General features: G+C 44.1%; 1 protein-coding gene across 1 annotated transcript; it reads right to left on the reverse strand.

Annotated features, from left to right (window-relative positions):
- Window positions 1-1,326: 1,326 nt before the first annotated feature.
- Window positions 1,327-20,256, reverse strand: LOC310923126 (alpha-protein kinase 2-like; the record flags this gene model as incomplete). The annotated part of the gene is made up of 10 exons (XM_083884258.1): window positions 1,327-2,878; window positions 6,445-6,493; window positions 7,330-7,547; window positions 7,795-7,883; window positions 8,004-8,278; window positions 9,240-9,275; window positions 9,372-9,499; window positions 10,168-10,315; window positions 12,260-15,101; window positions 18,886-20,256. 10 exons carry the CDS (start codon window positions 20,254-20,256, stop codon window positions 2,644-2,646), a joined length of 5,391 nt encoding a protein of 1,796 aa, XP_083740384.1. The 3' UTR covers window positions 1,327-2,643.
- Window positions 20,257-20,466: the final 210 nt, after the last annotated feature.

Genomic DNA, 20,466 nt, shown 5'->3' on the forward strand with positions numbered 1-20,466 from the left:
GACCCCTGTTACACTGTGAAGAGCAGGCTGGTGGTTCAGGTGGGTCAGTACAGGTGGGCACCGAGGCAGGTGACTTTGGTGTCACCCCTATGTGGGCACTTTGACATCGGATGCTGATCTGTGAGCACTGTGCTCCCTACACAAAAAGGGATTGATGAGAAGGCTAAACCCAGGGAAGAGTGCTCAGAGAATGAGCCTTTTGTGGGCTTTAACTTCCATGACACTCTGTTGCTAAAGCAGAACCAGATTCAGAAGACTATTGGAGAATCTGGGTTTCCTACATATGGGGAGCAAATTCTTCCCAGTAAGTAAAAGGAGAATGCATTTCTGAGCTTAAAAATAAATGAGAAGGGAGTTGAAAAAGCACTAAAATGAGACATTTCATTCTCACCTCTTGGCGCAAAAAAGACAACCGCATCCCCTCCCAAGGGGCTTCTAACCAGTCCACAGAAAATTCTCTTTTGAGCCAGAAAGTTCAATTTCAGTATTTACAAAAAAGGAAAAGCTACTGCTGTTCATCCCAGTCCTGGTTTCTAACCTCCTCCCTTCCATGTGCTCCTTCTCTGTTTTCTCTGCCTCTCTGCAGCATTCAAACGTGATGATGGCATATAACTGAATTTCCATGGGTTAAAAATCCCTGTGCAGCATGTTTGTATGCTCTCAGTCCACCGCTTAGTCCACATAATCTTTCATGGGATGTTTTCTACTCACTGAGAGTGTGCAGAAATGTTATTTGGCTAGCAGGCTAAACACACAGAGAAACACTCTGAAACACCCAGGCTGTGTAGAGATGAGCACCACAGCTATGGAACCTAGATCTTAATTCCCTGATGCACAGGTGCTGATGTGTCCGAGAAGAACATGCATGGAGTAGCACAGGGGCAGTGGGACCAGGAGTACAGACCAACTCAGCTGTCATATATGTGGGCTTGTACTCAGAAATGCTGCTAAAACCAAGTATATGAAAGTCAAATATAATCCCCAGCATCGTGATTCCTTGGGCCTGACATAGTGTGGTGCTGATTCTGGGCTGTCTCCACCAATTAGAGGAAGACACAGGCCTGTGCAGAAATGTCTCATCCCTCTCCTCAAGAATTTGTCCCTAGAACAGATCACTTTTTCAGGTGCTGTCCATCTCCCTTGTCTGTAAGGGCACTCAAAGCCACTGAGCTTTTACATTCCCACAGCTAGCTGAGCCACGATGTTCACCTCAAAGCAATTCAGGATCCCGTGTCCCGCGTCCTGCCTCCATGTGAGAACCCCAATGTGCCACATGTAAATATGTGCAAACCTGGTCTTGTGTCTGTTTTGCAGGTCTTTGAAACCCCCTCTGCTGAAGCTTGCAGTGTGCCTCCATCACTCCTTCCACAGGCTAAGGACCTGCTCCCAGAGCTGTGGAGTGTGACAATGGTGTTTGTGTCCAGTCTATCAAACGCCATTATCACACTAAATAGTTCCTGGCAGACAAGGCATCAGCTCAGGAAGCTTTGGGATCTCTGGCAGTACATTTTCCCACTGTGCTGAGCAATAAACAAACGGGATATGTGCCCAGAAGGATGACTTTGCTCCTTTTAGAGGCAAAAGCACCAGAATATGTGAGGAATCCATACTCTGACACACGCACTTCCAGATGCCCATTGCAAAGCACACCCAACACCTTAAGGAATCATCACTGTCATCATTAGGAATGTGGATTTCCTTGGCATTAATAGGGCTGTGTTTACCTCTGAGAGGTCAGCTTGTGATTTTCATCCTGGTCATTGAACTGACCAGGGCAATAAAACTGAAGGCAAGTAGCAAATAGAGCGAAACTCCATCTCTGACTTTGAGACCAAACTACAACATACATTTGGAATATTAATTGGCTGAGATGCTCATGGTATTTTTCAAACAGAACACTTGCCAAAATTCTGATAAAAATCTATTGCCTCTTACTTGAAACACTATTTATCCAATGCTTTTAGCTTTGCTCCCATTCCACCACGCTCAAGCCCTTTGCCTTATGTTCTAAGCCTGTTTAGGGAACAGTCAAAATGTCCTTACAGAAATTCTTCTGAATACTATTGTAAAAAATAGGCGTCATCTGCAGGCACTTCCAAAGGCCTAATGAAAGCCGGGTACCAGCAGCGCACTGAGGAGCCTAAATCCCACTGAACAGTCCAATATTTAGGCTCAAAGGATGTTACGTTCTGATTTACAATGGAAGTGGTAACTTTAATATTCATCAGTGTGTTCCAAACTTTACCTTTCCTGACTTCCAAGTAACCCAGCATGCATATGCATATGCAATACTGAGCAAAACTTGTACTTAGCATCTTAAATATATTGACGTTTCCATAGCAGCTGAACCACAGGACCATGGATGTAGACACAGAAGAAGATGCTTTTCTCCAATACCAATCCACAGAAGCCTGTAAGAAAATCCAGGAGACGGCTTAGTTTGTTTTCAAAACATTGCCCCAGTGTTAAATCTCAGGCACCAAGAGCACAGGATCAGCGCCTTCCTTTGTTGCTGTCATCAGCATCAGGATGATTCCAAAACAATGTCAAAAGGCAAAAGACTAAAGTTATCCCCTCAGGTCACTGGTGCTTGTCACTCCTCCACGTCCTCAGGAGTAGTTTCACAAGGTGGGATAGTGAGATTCAGTGCTCTGAAGAAATGAAGTCTCTAGGTTCTCTTGCCTTCTTAGGCACCATTTTCTTTACTGTTGATGTGTTTGGCAGATTTTTGCTTTTAGTGGATGTTGCTTTCCTTTGTTTTTGATGAGTGGTTCGGAGAGATTTCAGCCCCAGCATCTCACAGTACTCATTGCACTGGTGGAGGGCTCTGAACTGCTCAATGAAGGAAAAGGAGCAGTTGCCTTTAAACCCCTTGTATCTGCAGTAACAAAGAAAAAAAAAAAAAAAAAAAAAAAAGGGAATTCAAGATTCATTTTCAGCAGAGGGAGGCAGAGTATGACTGCTGACTCATAAGCAACTTGAAAACATTAAGCAAGTCTCTTCTACCCCTGCTGGCTTGAGAAGCATTGACTGCCACAGAAACTCAGACTGGGTCATTGGGAGGTGAGGGGAAGCAGGTAACAAGTGGTGCCAGAAGAAGGAAAAGCATTAGAGGCAAGGCTCTGTGGGCTGGGTCCTGGCACCTGTCTTTCATGGTATTAAATTCGGAATAAAATTGTCTGCTGGCTACCTTTCTTGGTAACACAAATGAAATCCATGCTACATCATTCTCTGTGATGGCCACCATGAAGAGACAAGGTTGTTGCATGAGGTGTTTCAGAACTGGAATCTGTTTCCATCTAAACGTGTACATCATTACCATGCTATGCCACTCCCCTCCCCTGGCTGCCTACAAGATCTCAAGGAGCCAAGCCCCTCAGGGAAGGATGGAAGGAATGTTCCTGAAGAAGGCAGTCTCATCCAGCCTCTACAGTTCCCAATCCACCACTGTAACTCCCACCATCAGAGGTACAGGGCATGTGTATCCCTTTTCTCCTCACCATGCTGCTGGTTGCTGACAGTCCTCCCAGGGCCTGTTTTTTAAGCTGCATCAGCTTATTTTAAAAGGTGCACCTGCTCTTCAAATGAGTAATTTTGCTTAAATTCTCAACATGGAGAAGGGAGAAGAAAGGCCAGGGTGCTCCTCACCTTTTTTCATCTTAATCAGTGCCCATTCTACCCTGTTCTCTTGGTTTGCCAGAGAGCCAGTGTCCTCAGAGGTGAACTGTGAGTTGTGACTACACAAAACCAAACAAACAATATTTGGTACTGAAATGAACAGAGGATGCTCATTCCCAGCATCCAGAGACCTTCCTTCCTCAGACTGCACAGTGCTAAAGAGAATACTGCTGCTCTGAGAAGGTCAGGTTCCTGCTGACAGACAGGCCCTGCTCTGGAGACCCCACCCAGCTGGTTCTGAACAGCCGATGAACCTCAAAGGGATTTTCCTCCGCTCTCCAAGTAAAGTGTGTGTTTGTTTAACCAAAGCAGGTTGAAGAGGTGTGTCATTTTTACCCCAAGACTATTTACTGGAGTCCAGCAAGATCAACGGTTCTCTTGCTCCCTTGGAGAAATTGGAGACTTCAGACTCTACTGAGCTGCTCTCAAGAGCTCTCAGGTATGTCTTGTGTTGGTGGATGCACCAGACACGCCCACAGGAGTTCCACAGGCAAACACACCTGCCCTCCGAAAGGGAATATCTTCTATCCAGCACCAAAACAAACAAAATCTTCCTCAGATCTGAAGGGGAAATGTTGGATTTGCCCTCAGGCTTAAACTCCCCAATGCCTCTTGTTACCACGCGGAGGAAAGCTAAACTTGTCAGTGCCCTGGAACCAGGCAGTTTTAGATCCAGACTCGGCAACCAGCGTTTCTGTTAATGACCATAACTGTGGGTTACTGTGCTCCTGAGTCCCTCCTTTGTGTGCACCATTCCTGGATAAATCCCTGGGCCCTCGTGCACAGTTCTACTCTGCTCTCTGCGTGCACAGAGCACTACACGGCTGCTGTGGTACTTTTGTTTCCATTCGCCACAGAAGCTACAGAGTGGCTGATTTTAAGGCTCAGGCGCCGCACTATGGTCACATTAAAAATGCTTCCCAGGCGTTCCTGTTCCTAGGTCCACTTCGCCCTCTCCTGACAGAACTGCACCGCAGCTCCCGCAGCACATTGACTATACCGCTGCTTTGGGCTCCTCTGCTTTTCAGTTCCCTGGTAAAACACACAGAGCAAGGACAAAAGATCAAAATCTCCTCCTCCACACATCGCGGACTCTGTTTTGGAGCACAAAAGAGATGTGTTCTATGTCTTCTCTACCAGCACAGTTCAAGCCACACCAGTCCCACTCTGCATTTCTGGCTCTGTAGGACCATGTGTTCTCCCTTCATGGGACCAGGCTAGCTCTCAGCAGCTCGGCTGAACACAGCCCAAAGCAGCAAGACTCAGCAATACACAGGAGCTCTGGGCACTTAGTTGAGTTTCCCCACCCACGTTCATAGAATTAAAAATCCAACCGCAGACATTAATACAGAGATCTTCTTTCCAGGAGAGGAGCATGAAAACAAAATATAGGACGAGGAAAAAATCTGTCATCTTGCAGGAATACCATTAGCTAAATAACAAACAAAATGATACTTAGCATTTTCAGGAGGTTGTTCATTTAGGGAAATTATTTTCCTTTCTATATGCCTGAGGTGATCCTTACTACAGCTTGCATTGTGTGCTCACTTCCTCCTCCCCAACACAATGTGTGTTTTTATAGGATTCATTTCCCACAGTAAGCTGGACAACATTCAGTAAAGCATTTTTATAAATCTTCTGATTCCTGAGAACAGCGTTGCCTAAATAAAACATTTATTACTTTTTTGGTTTGTAACAGGATGATATACACTCATTTCAACTGCTTTTACTTTGGATCCACAGCTGCAAGAGTAAATCAATCTAACTGAATGGATGCCGGCCTGCAGGTGTTCAGAATATTCTAGAGTCACATTTTTAATAATTTAGATGATGTTGTGAGGTTTCTTTTTGTATCCCAGATATAAAGACAGGTCCAACTTAAAATAAAGGCTGAACATATGATCAGATCTTTTTTCTCATGCCAGATTCTCAAAGGAGAATACAAAATTAAAGCACTTACCCTCATCCCCTTTCCCTGTCCAGAAGCCACTCCCTACTCCTATCCACAGCTCTGCTGGCCTGTGGTATAACTGAAAGCCTTAATTAACTTAAGAGAAGCAGACTAAAGTTAAAATATTACAGGCCTACATCTTTTCACATATGCTTAAATCTCCCCCAAAAGAGCTGAAGCCTTTGCAACACCACTAGAAAACAGACTCTAGAAATGTCCTGAATAATCTTGTTAAGGCTCAGAATTGCTGGTTTTGAGAGGGAAATGGGAGATACCATCAAACCCCTTCACAGTTGCCCCTGTTTATCAGGGAAGTGGCCAATACACAGCATCCCACTGAGAAGAGTCTTTGTCACAAATACATATCTCAAAGTTCTGGCACTTTTGCTGGCTACAGGAGGGATTCCAGCTGGCCCTTTACCCCAGGCTGCAGCCACTGCTGGCCCCGTGTGTTCAGCCCTACCTTCCCCCAGCTGATGGATCACCAGGAGCCTTACCTGCTGTCACCAGAACCCTTCACATCACTTGTGAAATACCCTTTGGACAAGCCCATTTCAAAAGAGGCATGCAGGAAAAACAAAGCTCAGTCTACAGGGTAGCCCCATTCTTTCATAACAAAATAAATGTGTTTCCTTTACAGGTGGGTTTCCATAAATATGAACATGAAGAAGTTAAAATACTTAGACAAGGAGTGTTTTCTTCTAAAGTTATAGCAAGAATGAAATTCCAGTGCACCCTCCCCCTTCCACATTTAACTGTGAAGAGATAGATGAGTAAAGCACAACCATGGCTGCTGAGAAATCACGTTCACTCACCCTTTGGCCAGGGTTGCTATGCCAACATCAGTTAACTTCATCCCCACACCTGCAAGGCAGCAAGGAAACACAGAGCTTAGCTTACACTGGAATTTCTAGAACGATTCTTCACATATGGAGACATTAAATTTTATTTATTGAGTCAGCTTTTTAATTTTAATTATTTGTCACATTTTTTTCAAAGTGTTTTAAAGCACCCCAGTTAAGAAGATGTTCTCTGTGTCACCAGCAGTTTCTAGAAGTCAGGCTCATGACACTATCTTACAGCTGTCAGGGTGATCAACAGCGAGCTTGTTTCCTGTGCAAGGATTTTGTTCTTTCTAGTCCCTTTAAATTATTTCAGGCATCTTTTTCAGATGCCTTGTTGCTACTTTTCCTGTCTTCATTTGTAAAAGAATATAGGAAGTTTTCTAAGATTCTAGCTTTTTCTGTTTTTCTTCAAGAAGAATCTGTCTTCCCCTGACCCAAATACTTTGCAGAACTGAAGAGGAGTCACATCCATGGAAGCTGAGGTAGCATTTAGCAAACATGAGGGTGTTTCTTCACTATTCTTCTTTTTGAAGGAACATATTTCTTCAAAACTAGCCAGGACCCAAATGTGGAACATTCCACTGCTGAGTGATTGTTGAGTATACAAATACAAGAAAAAGGGGAGGACCAGGGTGTCATTAACACCTGAAGTCTTTCACGCAGCAGCCATTTCATTAACCTCTGGGTGGTGAGACAAAAAGCCAGATTTGGCTCATACTGAGTGTCCCGATTCACTAAGGTACATGTAAAAGAACAACTCCTCCATTAAGAGTGTAAGATTTGGTTTTCTTTTCCAAATTGTCCTTTTACAAGAACATAAGCTAGATAAAAATTGCCCCTAGTCAGACAACTCACCTTGCAGGTCAGTGACAAGCAAGTTCCCGTTGGTCTTCTCATACACCCAGTGCTGAAAGGTGCAACACTTCTGGCCAGCCTCTGAGTCTCTTCTCAGGAAATTCACCTCCTTGCCATCCTTGACAGAGTATTTCACAAACTCCCCAACCAGCTCCTCCTCCACTGTGGCATAGGGGATGTTATTAGCAGGTCGATGAATAAGAAAAATTGGAATGATTCTGAAATCAAGGGATAGAAACCAATAAAACCCTGAGAATTCTTTCAGTAAGGGGGTAAGAACAGACAAAAGCGGCCAGTGATCTCAGAGAGTGAATGAACAGCTACCAAGTCTAAACCAAGTTGAATACCTGTAACACTGTTCCCAGGTTTCCTCTTTCCTCTTTAGTCCTAGCAACCAGTGGGCTGCCATGGCACAGGACAGTATATATAAGCATATGTGTATATAAAATATATATTTGTACTCACTCTGGTACCTCTCCAAAGCCTTCCAAGGGTTCAGCTTCAGCTGCATATAACTTTGCATACTCTCTGGCAGTATTTTGGACGTGGCATTCCTGTAATACAACCGACATGCCTATGGGAATACTGCTCTCAACATTCAACAGATCATGTGTTTGAATATGAGGGCAGCTTTCGCCCACAACTCTGGCTTACAAAGCCCAGGGGCAGCTCACCTGCAGGGCCAGACTGTAGTTCTTCTGCAGCAGCTCGTCCCTGCTCTTGGCGCCGTAGGTGAGGGCGCTGTGCACCTTGAGCACGCAGGCGTGGCCGGGGGGGAAGGCGGGGGCCAGGCCCTGCAGCACGCGGCTGCGGAAGGCTCTGCGGTGCATCCCCTCGCCAAAGTGCAGCCCCTCCGTCATTATTGCTCCGTGCAGCGTCCCACCAAAGTAGCTGGAGCTGAGGGGATCTTCTCTGAACATCAGCTGCATGAATTCGATTTCTTCCACACCTAAAACGTAACAGGATTTTCTGCAGGCACAGGGAGGCGTGGGCGTGGGAGAGCAGGTGCATCTCTCCAGAGGGGAGGAAAAGATGCTCAGTGGAAGCACAACTTGTGTTACTGAGGGCTGGGAGGCCAAGCAGCTCCTGAGAGGCAGCTGCTTGCCTGTACAATCCACAGCCAGCCTGGAGAAAGGTAGCAGCTCAGGATCATAAGGCGAAAAGACAGAGTGTAGCAAACAAGACTGTTATAGATGAAATCAAGGAAGATTCTGGATTTCACCCCTTTAAATGATCACCGTAATCCAAATGCAAAAGAATTCATCAGGGGAAATAAAAGTTAAGCACTGAGAGGAACGAAAAAATTAACTGCACTTCAAGTGTCATAACATTTCAAGGACCACCAGTAAAGAAAATAAATAGGAGAACAGAACTACACAACAAAGAAGTCCTTCCAGCTGCCCCTTCCAGTTACCTCTGGTTTAGCCTCTGTGTACTATTGCCTCTCTTTGAAGCACAGAAGAAACACTGCACAGAGAAGGCCAGAATTAGAACACTCCTTAATTCCACCTAAAATTCTCTGATTAAGTTATACAGTGCTGTTATATGAAAAGTCCTGTCTTTGTTTGCGCAAGGAAATAAATGCCTAATTTTAATTCTTCAAAGAGAAGAAAGAAAAGTCACTATGCCAACTGAAGGCCTGGATCTCTGCAGGCTGTTAAGGAATGACAATCCCACTGGCAAGGCACTATCTTTAGCTGCAGCACAGGACACATGCCAGGCTGTCACTGAACACCAGTTAACACACAGGGAAAGCATTCCAAAGCTTCATGCCTGCCTTTCTCCTGGAGTACAGTTACACAGCAGGTGACCTGCGAGAACCATGCGTTTGTGCCAAAGAGCTGCCAGTGCTCTGTGTGTATATGTGTCTCTGTGTGATGCCATGCAATGCTACTTCACTTTATATTTACCTCCATAACTCTGACAACTTGAGAGACGTTCCAATACTAGGAGGAAACAAATAAATGAATTTTGTAGTAAAAAAACTGAATGGAAAGTGTCATTGTCATTACTATTAATCAAAACTGTAAACTGAGGCTTACCTGCAGCAGTCAGATGAAACTCAGCAGTCACCTTTCCATACATGTTATTCAAGCAGCAATAATACATTCCCTGGTCTTGGTAACTGGCTTCAGCTATTGCCAGAGAGACAGGAGAGTCATCCTGGGCACTGAAACAGAGCATTTTGTGCTAGCACATATTTTACTTGTTATCATTGGAAAAACTGATAAATTTGATCGCTCTGCACTGTTTATTTGTTAAAACACAGCACAATCATTTAGCAGAAAATGATCCGTATTAATACTACAATGGGTATTGCAATACAACAATCAAAATCAGAAGAGTTAAAACAAGAAGAATCAGAATGGAAAGTTTAACCAATTCATGCAACCTTTTCTCTCCACCTAAAAGAACATCTAAAAAAAACCCTTCCTACAAAATTTTTCATCTTCTCAGAAGTGTGCATTCTGAAAGAAATAGCTTTTATTTTTTTTTCCTTTGAGTAATGTTAACTTTGTATTTTTGAAACATTCTAAAGAGTTTCTTAGATCAGAATATCATTACTGCTACAAGGAAGATAACTCAGTTCATTAAAATGGAAAAGCTAGATCCTGTTAATTGCCTTAAGAAGCTTTTATTTGCACCCCTCTCTAGGTTAACTGAGGTTCAAACTTGTTTTGGTATTTGTTTGAAATCTGGATGACACTGGTTTATGAACAGGCTGAGAGGTGATGGACCACAAACTATGACCAATATCAATGCATTGCGAGAAGATCTGCCTCCTGTGAATAGCCAAGTTACCCTGAAACTCCCAGTCCTTCAGAAACATCCCCTTACCTTCTCTGCAGCCGAGCCAGCACCTTGGAATCTTTAGTCCACGTAATGGTGGAGTCACCGTGAATGTCACCAAACTGACAGCACAGCTTAATACTTCCAGAGCAGTCAGGGAATAACTCTGCTTGGATCTTCTTCAGCAGCCTAGGGGCTTGAAACAGAAGAACCACAATTTAGGGTTTGAAGACAATTACATTGTTTTGGCATTTTAATATTTCATGTTAAAACCATGAACACTGAAATCCCTGGTACGTAATTATGACTTCTTGTGTCTCGGTAAACTAGTAGAATTTTTTAGCTGATCACAGCCGGGGAGAAAGTCCCAGAAGGTCCTGCCAGCCTGGATCTCTGCTAGGACTTTTCACTGCCTCACAGAATGCTCCAGTGTCTCTGCACATGGGCACAGCATGAGCAGGGGACTGGAAGGACTTGGAAAGAAAGGGAATCGACATATACTTAGAGAAAGGTTTTGGGATCACGACACAGCCCCGCCTCAAGTGACACATCCCTGCTCGATGTCAGAGATTTTAGTAAAATGCAAGATGTTTTGTTTCCTACTGTGTTAATTCTGAGCTCTTGCACTCTAAATGAGGTAGCATGGCACACGTCCCTTGGGGATCCCATTCCTGCAGTGATATTCCAGTAACACCCAACTCGAAGGGACAGGCACACTGCTGTGGTTTGCGGCATCCCCTGTCCCAGGCCCCACCCAGTCCAGGTCTCCCACCTGGACTGGCAATCCCTGAGTCCTGGACCATGTGAACCTTGCTGTATCAGGGCTAAAGTAACACAGACAGGACATGACAGCTCTAGAAATAGAACTAATGGCTCCAGGTTCCTGCCCTGGCCACAGTCTTACCTCCTGCAACTGAAATAATGCAAAAGAACACTGAATCTATTCCACAGCAACCAAACCAGCTTTCCCATAATGTCAGGGAAAGGGCCACAACAATGCTCTGGAGCACAGACATACTTCAGCCAAGTCTGAGGCAGAGCAGAAACAGGTGAAGAAAATTCAGTGTTATCTGATGCAGCCTGAATGCTTAAAACATTTTTTCAAGCATGGCATCAAGTAATGGAAACAGGTCAGGCATTGCACAGTCACTGCAGTTTGCCTGCTCCGCTTTGAAGGAATGTGTCTCTCCTCCCACACATTTGGTTCCCTGGCAAAGGACACATCTCTGAATGGAGTAAAGTCTGGGGTTTTCTAAAATGTGATTAGAAAAGCAGAAGTCTCACAAGACTGCACAGTAATTAGAGTATGTGAAAAGCTCCACTGATGTGTAGCCTACCTTTAGTCACTGTTCAGTCCTGCGCTGACCTATTAAATAATTTTATTATATGAATATGAAATATCATGTCAAAAGCAAAAAATAAGATGTTGGTCCTTGCAAACTACCCACAGAAACAACAAATCCCTCATCCGCCCAACTGTCGCAATCCTGCTAGTGTTAGCAACCTTCTAGAGACTGACAGCAAGTCGGATCTCCTTTCAATTATATGTTTCCCGTATCACTTAAATATTGCTCGTTTCATCCGTGTCATTTTTGCAGCAAGGCAAAGCAATGCAGAACCAGTCAGAAGTCAGCACATAGGACCTCAAACATTGTTTATCTGTGGTACCCTACTGCTAACAATAATACTTTGCCAGTAATAAATCCTTTGGTAACCAAGAGGGGACAGTTGGACTTGGGAGCTGCCATGCAGGAACATAACTGGGAATGCAGCCCCATGGGAACAGAACAAGTACTGGGCTTGCAGCTGCTAGATGGTGTGCAGCTATGTGGTACCATTATACTTTTCATCCGTGAAAAGTTACTCCAAGAGGCCAATGAGGCAGTGACTGTTTCAAATTGGTTACAAAGTTCATGAATTGAATATGCTTTCCAGCGGGGAAAAGGGTTCATCTCTGTTCCATGGGCACAGCACTCATTACTAAGTGCATAAATCTAGAAATAAAGCTCCATGAGGACAGGACACCTTTAGCTAACTGAGTCAGCCTGAAAGAGGCTTGCAATGCCTTTCAATAATCTGAATTTTGTACTGTAGCCAGAATGATGGGAAAGGACAGAAAAGAAAATCCGTTTTCTCTTACCTTTGCTATCCTTTTTCAAAATGAGTTTCCTTTGCTCTTTTCGATCCTCTTTGTGAATCACGCCTCCCTCGCTCTTCCCAGACTTTTTAACACAGCTGGGATCCTTGATGACACTTCCCCTCTCCTCCAGCCTGGGTTTTTTGGACAGAATTGCTGGTGGTAATTTCTTCTTAGCTCCAGCAGCTACGTGCCCGCTCTTTGTTGTGTCCTCTTTACACTTGATGGGCTCAGGCTCTACAGCAGCCAGTGGTGTCTGGCAGGATTTTGACCCTTCCTGATTTCTTTGACTTTCTGTATTGACTGGGAATGGATCAAGTGTGGTCCACGCCACAGCGAATGATGGAGTTCTTCTGTGGGGTGGTTGCTCTTGAAAACATTGGTTGTTCCCTGAATCAACTGTTGGCAAATTATCTAAACCACTTACTACACTCTCTGATGTCCTGACTTTCTCCTTTTTATCATACTCAGTGGACTTAATTGAATTGTCAGCCTCAGTTATCTTGCTGGAAGCTATCAAGTTGGGACAAGACTCCTCCGTACTAATATTCATAATCTGTTTCAGAGCCTGGGAGCCAGTCAAAGTGTGCAAAGGAGCCTTTGTTTCAGCTTCATCTGGGTTATATTCAATAGCTCTTGGAATCTCACATTCATTTTCACACAAAGCTGCTTCTTCTCTGGTTTCTCCAGGGACCTTCTGGAACAGACCCTGCCACAACTTGCAGGAAATTTCCAATGTAGTTAAATTTCCGTTTACTCCTACTCCAGCTTGTACGGATCCAGTTTTTCCGTCACTGCTTGTGCCAGGACGCGCCACTGCAGATTCACTGGGAAAGCCCTCTGAGTGGCTTACAGGTGTGAAGAAGGGCAGGGTTTTGTTTTCAAGCAGTTGTTGGGGATGTAGCTGATTCCCAGAATCTCCATCCTCCCCACCTGCTGTGCTGTGCTGCTCACTTTGAGCCTCCCTGGGGTGTGGGGCACTGGCTGATGTTACACTTCCAGCTACATAGGTGGGATTTTCACAAGAATCTGTTTTTAACTCTTTATCAGACTTGAAGGTGCTGTCAACCAAAAATGAATGTTGTTCTGCTGTATTACAAGGGGAAGCTGCAGTCTGACTCTCTGAAACCTGACTAACTCCTGAGTCACAGGAAGTTTCAGCCCTGTGTTCCTCAGGTATGCAAATCTCTGTCTGTTCTCCTGCCTTACACGGTTCACAGCTGGGCATTTCTAGATAAAAATCTCTTAAAAACGTCTCCCCAGAAGGGGAAGGGACTGACCCTTCTTGTTTTGCTGTTTCTGTCAGTTGGTCTGTATTTTGGGGTAGGTCCTTATGTGTTATGGTTTCGTGAATCTGAATTAAAGTAGGTGATTGCATTACATTCCTGTATTTCTGTGCATTAGAAAGAATTTGAAAATCCTGACAGCCATTATTTTTTGAAAGATGGTAGCTGTCAGAATTAGTGTCCTTTGGTGCATTCAAGCCTGAGTGATTCCCTTTTTCTTGTAAATTCACTTCATAACTCTTGTGTATGGCGTTAACAGAAGAGTGCCCTGCATGTGTAAACTGACTGGTGTTTTCACTGGGGAAAATGTCTTCCTCTTCAGGGAAATAACCCAGTTCTCCTCTCGCTGGATAACAGTCCTTAAATTGACAACCTTCTCCAGGTACAGACTCATTTGTCATGGATATGTTGTATTCGGTATGAAGTAACTGTTCAACTGTCCCATGTGACATACCTGATACATCAGCTGGGTTTGCTTTGGGACATGCTAAATTACCACTCTGAGCATTTTGTAACCTCTGAGAGGAATCTGCTTCACATGTCTGGGCAGCATGATTAACAGCAAGCTTCCCTTCCCAAGTCACAGTGGATCCATTCCTGTCCGTGGCCATTGGATTTGGCTCCAAGCTCTCCTGGGTCCTTAAGAGGACACTGTTTGCTGAAACACAAATGGATGGCGTTTCCCTCTCATTCCCAGTGCCAGCATCTAGACAGACACCATCTGTTCCTACCACTTGTGCAAGACAAATGCTTCCTATGGATGTGCTCTCACGTGCTGCAGCTCTCTGCAGGAGGATATCAGAAACATCACAGGCAGCTTTCTCGGTTCTGGGGTTATGAGCTGGTTCTGTGACGGGTTCCTGCTCTTCAATCAAATCCATTGGCAAACGATGATCGGAACAGGTCTCCCGCACAAAGTTCACTTCTGTGACTTTGATATCTGTCAGCCTCGTAGCTACACTCAGGATGCCTCTGTTTTCAAATGGGATTCTATAGTCTGAGTCATCTTCATGAAGAAGTTTCCACAGCTTGTCATGCACTGCAGATATATCAGCATCCCCTTTGCACTCAGGTTCTCCAGATTCCAGGACTGATTTGGGATTAGCTTCAGAGACAGCCTCATCGGCTGACTGGCTGCAGAGAATATCTGGGTTACTGCTATCATGTATATCAAGCCCAGACCTTTGCTCTCCCTCCCCTGGCTCATCACACAGCTTTGCAGAGGACAGAACAGCACATAAGCACTCCTGTTTATCAGGAACAGAGTCCATATCCCATTGAGGAGAAGAGGAAATGTCATTCCTTGCCTTTTTGCCATTACTAATAATTTCTTGTCCAGAGAAGACCTGTTGGTGCCAACCTTCTCTCTTTTCACAAGGAGCACAGTGAAGAGAAGAGGTCTGTAAATCTGCATGCTTTACTTGCAGCGTGTTTTCAGCAGAGAGCTGGCTGGTTCCTGCACTCTCAGAAGCCCTGAAGATGCCTTCCTTTTCTGTTCTGGGCTCCATACAGAGGTTCTCACAATTCTGGGTAACGCCTTCAAGATTAGCACTTTGACTCTTCAAAAAGGAAAATAGAGCAATGTAATTAAAAATTGGAACTACAGCTTGACACAAGTCTGAAGGCTTGCAATTTTTAATTTTTTTTAATTTTATTTTTGTTAGCAGTCAAGTTTTTGACTTGTAACTATCAACATAATGGATTGAAATCAACTTCCCTGGTGAGTCTGAAAGTGTTGCTCCTTAGAGAAGGATTTGTAATGAAGCTGATCAATTTTACCTCACAGTTTCTCACTGTTCTTTAAGCAGAAATAGTTTAGCAAGGTAATTCTTCTCTGCAAGTAAAGAGCCCATGTTACATTTATATCCCTCTGTTTGCACAAATGGAGTGTAACAAACCATCCCTAGAATACAGACAAAAAGTGTATCACAGCCTCTGCATCTCGGCTCCCTCAAATCCACTATGTTTGGGACTGCTTTTACTTTACATTGTTCTCCAGCAATCCACCTTAGTGGATTTTTCCACTTCTCTGTTCATTCAATGCCACTCAGATTCCCCGTTCCTAAAATGACACTCTGCTTTAAATGACCCACCTGCCTTGGAGTAGCTGCAATACTTCAATATCTGTAATTATTTCAACAAGTGAAACAAAAGACCTGAGCTGTGCTTTGTCCTGCAGACTGACAGGCATATCCCGCCAGCATCCTGCTATTCCTGCTCAATAGGCAGAAAAAGAGGAAGCACTACAATATTTTAAAGGATGGAGAGTGAGTGCTCTGCCAACAACACAGAGCAACAGGCTGACCATACACAGCAGGCAGGAGTCCATGCTCCAAAGTAGTACAGATTTTCTAAAGGATTTCTTCCTGATGTGTCTCCCAAGAAACACTCTCTCCACTTAAGATGTGGACAGCAAAATGGGATGTTATCTGCCATTCCTAGGGTAGATCCTACTGAACGAGAAGCACTGGTGTCATGAGTTGTAGTTACTCCAACCAGGACTCCTCTGCTTGTTCAGACACAGCGACACCCCTCTGGCATGGCTCAGGCCCGGACTGTTCCCTGGCAACGCCGAGCACTCATCTCAGCCAGGTGCCCAATCACCTGGAACTTGTGTCAGGTCTGCTTCTCTCCTTTTTGGATAACACCATTTAAAATTATCTAAAAGTGACATAAATTTGTCTCGGGAAGGTCAAACCAAGGATCTCCCAGATTTTATGTGAACAGGCTGTTCTGACATGAACAAAACCAGAATAACGGCTCTGTAACCCAGGAGTGACAAGGGTGCTGAATATTGACCACTGACAAGGATCCAAGAGTGCCAACCAATGACCACTGACAGGGACAGGGTGCTGGCTGAACACTGAACTCTGACAGGAACAGGGTGCTGAACACTGAACACTGACAGGGACAGGGTGCTAGCTGACTGCTAACAGAGACCAGCTCCACAGTGACACCCAGCAAAGCCTCCTGGCTCTCTGTACACTATGTAACATCACACAGCTGGCACTGTTGGTGTCTTGGACCTATTATTAATGGAAGCTGCTTTGAAGCACCAGGTACATAAAGAATTTCACCTGGGGTTAGGCCAAGAGGTCGTGAAAGGACTGAGGAGCCTCCCACCCTGACTAACTAACAGAAGAAGTCACCCAGCACAGCAGGCACTGCACAAGACACACTGCAAAGTTTGTTCCAGTTCGAACACTTGGCGCTAAGGGGAAGTGTAAATCCTTGGGTCATTAGTGCTGTGATCCCGTGGCTGCTCTGTACCCCTCAGCAGACCTGATTTCCACATGGATAGGGAAAATTCAACACCCTTCCAAAGCAGTCAGCTATGGGGTTTGCTGCGAGCCCCTCCCCTCGCTCCTGCAGAGCTGTCTCACGATTGGCTCCAGCAAACACCCCAGGGCACTTTTACAGAAACCCACGTGCAGCAATAGATTCTTTCTTGCCTCTCTTAGATTACACAGGCAGAATTCTGAGGAGTTTCTGGCTTTACCACATGGGTGCTGGGAGAAGCTGTCCACATTTTTCTAGTGCCCCAAAAAAAGGAGCAGTATTCAGGCAGGATGCTTTTGCTTGGCTCATTTTCAAGACCACATAATTCTGAACCTACACCTGAATTTCACTGTCATATACACATGTTTAAAAATTGGGGTTTGGTCTGTGCCCACCTCTTGCCCTTTCATGTACACCAATACTAATTCTTTTATCCAATGTAAAGTTTTGGCCAGGGAAATGCAGACATACTGACTACACACAACAAGAGTCTAATTGGCCACTCTGAAATTTATGCCAGGCTCCTGACAGCTGCTCTTGGCTAAGAGGCTTTTGGGATTTAAATTATTGCACTGCACTTGGGGAAAAAAAAAAAAAAATCAAACCAGGCCTCTGGGAAACCACAGCCATACACCTTGTCAGGAAGCTCTGAGGATATTAACTCCTGTGAGAGGTATTCCGCATCATAAGGACACCATGCGCTCCTCAAATGGGATTGGAATTTTATGTATCATTGTAGCCCTGGTTTCATGCCTGAGATGTTCTGGTTTTCTGAAATTCTTTTCCCAGGGAATTTTCTGTAAACACGAAATATGTTTTTGTAACTGCAATTTTGTTTTTCATTCCTTTTCCTAAGAGGGACTTCTTCTTGATGTCCCTCTAGGTCTGACCAATGGGAGTAAAAAAGTTTGCCTTTGTATCACCAATCAAATTGGTCTATGCAAAATAGTATATAAAAAAGACACATCCCAAAATAAAAAAGTAATTTTCAGCCTTCTGAAGTCAAAGTCTCTGTCATTGTAGTATAAAACAATGTCATACCATAAAACCAGAAAAACCTATGAACACTGTTCAGGAAGAAGAATTCAGTGACTTTTGACTGCTGAAGATGGTGATATTGAAGTCACTCTAACTGTGACACTACACCCAGAACTGAGAGATGTTTTTTGCCCAAATAATCAGATGAAGAAAAGCATGTGCAACTGGTAAAAACTTTTGTTGTGACAAATGGGTTTTTTTCCTGTGGAATTAGCTACACACCTTCAAATCAGAAAAAATCGTGACAATGAGATTATTCATGACTTAATAGTATTTATATATTTTGAGTCTTTACTATGTGAAATAAAAATGATGATTCAATTTTCCCACTTAGGAAAACTGGTAGAGCATCATAGCAGTCTCTACAACTGTAGTGATTAATCCAGCTGATTTTCTACCAACAGCATAAAGTACATAAGTACATGGAGAGTACCATGGAGGTTTGATCTTTTAATTGGTTTGTAAATTTCAGCCGGAATATCCAACTCTTTCATTGTTTTATTTTTAAAAAACACCGAGCTTCATTCACCTCTGTAACATGAACTCTCTGCATTGAATTCCCTTCATTGTCATGAAACCAGAGCAAATCCCTGTTGAATTGGTTTAGGTTTCTGGCACCAGAAGTGAAGGACAGTTTTGCTTGTTGAATATAGATTGAAAAGAAAGTAAATCAAAGCATTCTCTGCTCACAACAGGTATTTGAAAAACTTGCTGGGTTGAAAGAAGCATTACTTTGCTAAGACCTGTGCAACAGCCTCCATATCAGATTTCCCTATCCAGCTGTCCAGAGGCCCATTAGTGCCTCTCACCATTATCAGGCTCACTCTATAATTAGAACAGCTTAGGCTTTACTTGGGCCTTTTCTAAACCCAGATTTCCCTCCCAGCCGTAGCTGTCATTCAGAAGTAGATGAATAGTATTTTTTAAAGTAATATTGATTTTACACTATTTTGTGACAAACAGGAATAAATTGCATTGAGATGAGCAGAGCAGCTCTTTGTGTTAAACAATAAACATGTTACTTACCCCCAATGAGATGTTCTCATCTGGCATCTGGTTTTGCTCAGACAGGCCCCAAGTCCTTTTCCTTTCCCAGTGACTGTCTTTATCTGCCTCCTCTGTTGGACACAGACTAGCCTGCATTTGCATGCTTTCTGTCTCCTCGGGAACCTGTGTTGAACAGACACCTTCCAGATGGGGAGACGGAGCTCTGGATTCCCCACCCTCTGCTGCAGCCTGGAAAGACTGTCCTATAGTACTTACATATCTGCAAAGTTCTATAGGGTTTAACAGCTTGAAAAGGTTTCTCCTCAGACTTTCTGTTAAGGTACAGACAGCATGCCGTGCATTTCCCTCTGGCACATTCCTTCTCCCCTCCTCCAGCAGCAGAGAGCTTTCCCCCAGCACGGCCTCGTCAGGGCTGGTTTCTGTCATCGTCCCCAGATCTTGATCTGTGCAAGCAGCACCTATACCATTGGCAGAGGAGTCTACCTGGGCAGGGACAGAGTTCTTGGGCTTTGGTTCGTCCCGTGAGGAACCTGCAGCCAGGTGGTCTCTTCCATTAGACTCTTCTTCACTTCTGGGATGTTCATTTCCAGTGGCTGCAGAAGCAACAGGCACTTGATTCTTCTCTTTGTCTTTCAAAATGGTACTTTTATCTCGGTGGTGTCCAACAGTGAGAGTCATCTCTGTCTGCAGAGCAGACTGGCTGTACATAGAGGGGTCTCTCCTTACATTTACTCCTTTGATTTTTGACTGATGCCCACAGAAGCCAATGGGGGTATCCATAGGCGTAGTGTTATCTGACACTTGGAACACACAAGGCATTTCGCTGAGGAAGTAAGCACACCCATCACAATCCTTACTTAGTTTTAGATCATCTTCATCATCACTTTCTAATAAAAATTGTAATTTCTTTTTCCAGATTTCATCTTCATGCATTGTAAGCACATCTGAACATTCAAAGTACTCCAGGTCATCATCCGAAAAGTCATCACTTACACTTGTTACTTTCTCTGCATAAATCTCCAAAATAGCGGCAGAATTTTCAGAGTCACCTTTTCCAAAATCTGTGTGATTACTTACAGAAGTGTCTGCCTGCTCACAGAGCAAGGAATTTGTGGTTAGGGATCTGCCCAGCCCAATCGTTTTACATGCCTGGACATCTGCCAGAGACTGAGGAGATCCAGAGTCTTGTGTGTTAAGGCAATAGTTGCCTGTGTGACAAGTGGTTACATCTGTGGGGTGGGAAGGCAGCTGTCTGCTGCAGTATTCCTCTGCTCTTCCAGCAGTAACATCAATCACACCGTTAAAATGAAGCAGGTCATCACCACCCTCTGAAAAATCCTTTAGGCAGGAAAAAGTTGCCTGGGATTTAACTACGTCTTTAACATCCATGCTTGTATTCTGTGTTAGACAAGTGTCTGAGGGATTTCTCAAGTGGAGGCAAAACTCCTGCTTTGCTGAGTTTCTTAAGCAGTAAATGAATGATTTTTGAAGAGTCAGAACCCAATGAAATCAACACAGGCTCACCCTCACAGAGGGAACTCTTGCACTGTGCAAAATGTTTCCCATTTTGCCCACTCTATCCTGAAGTCTGCCACGAGC

This window comes from Zosterops lateralis, assembly GCF_965231275.1.
Source record: "Zosterops lateralis genome assembly, chromosome: Z".
Lineage (NCBI taxonomy): Eukaryota > Metazoa > Chordata > Aves > Passeriformes > Zosteropidae > Zosterops > Zosterops lateralis.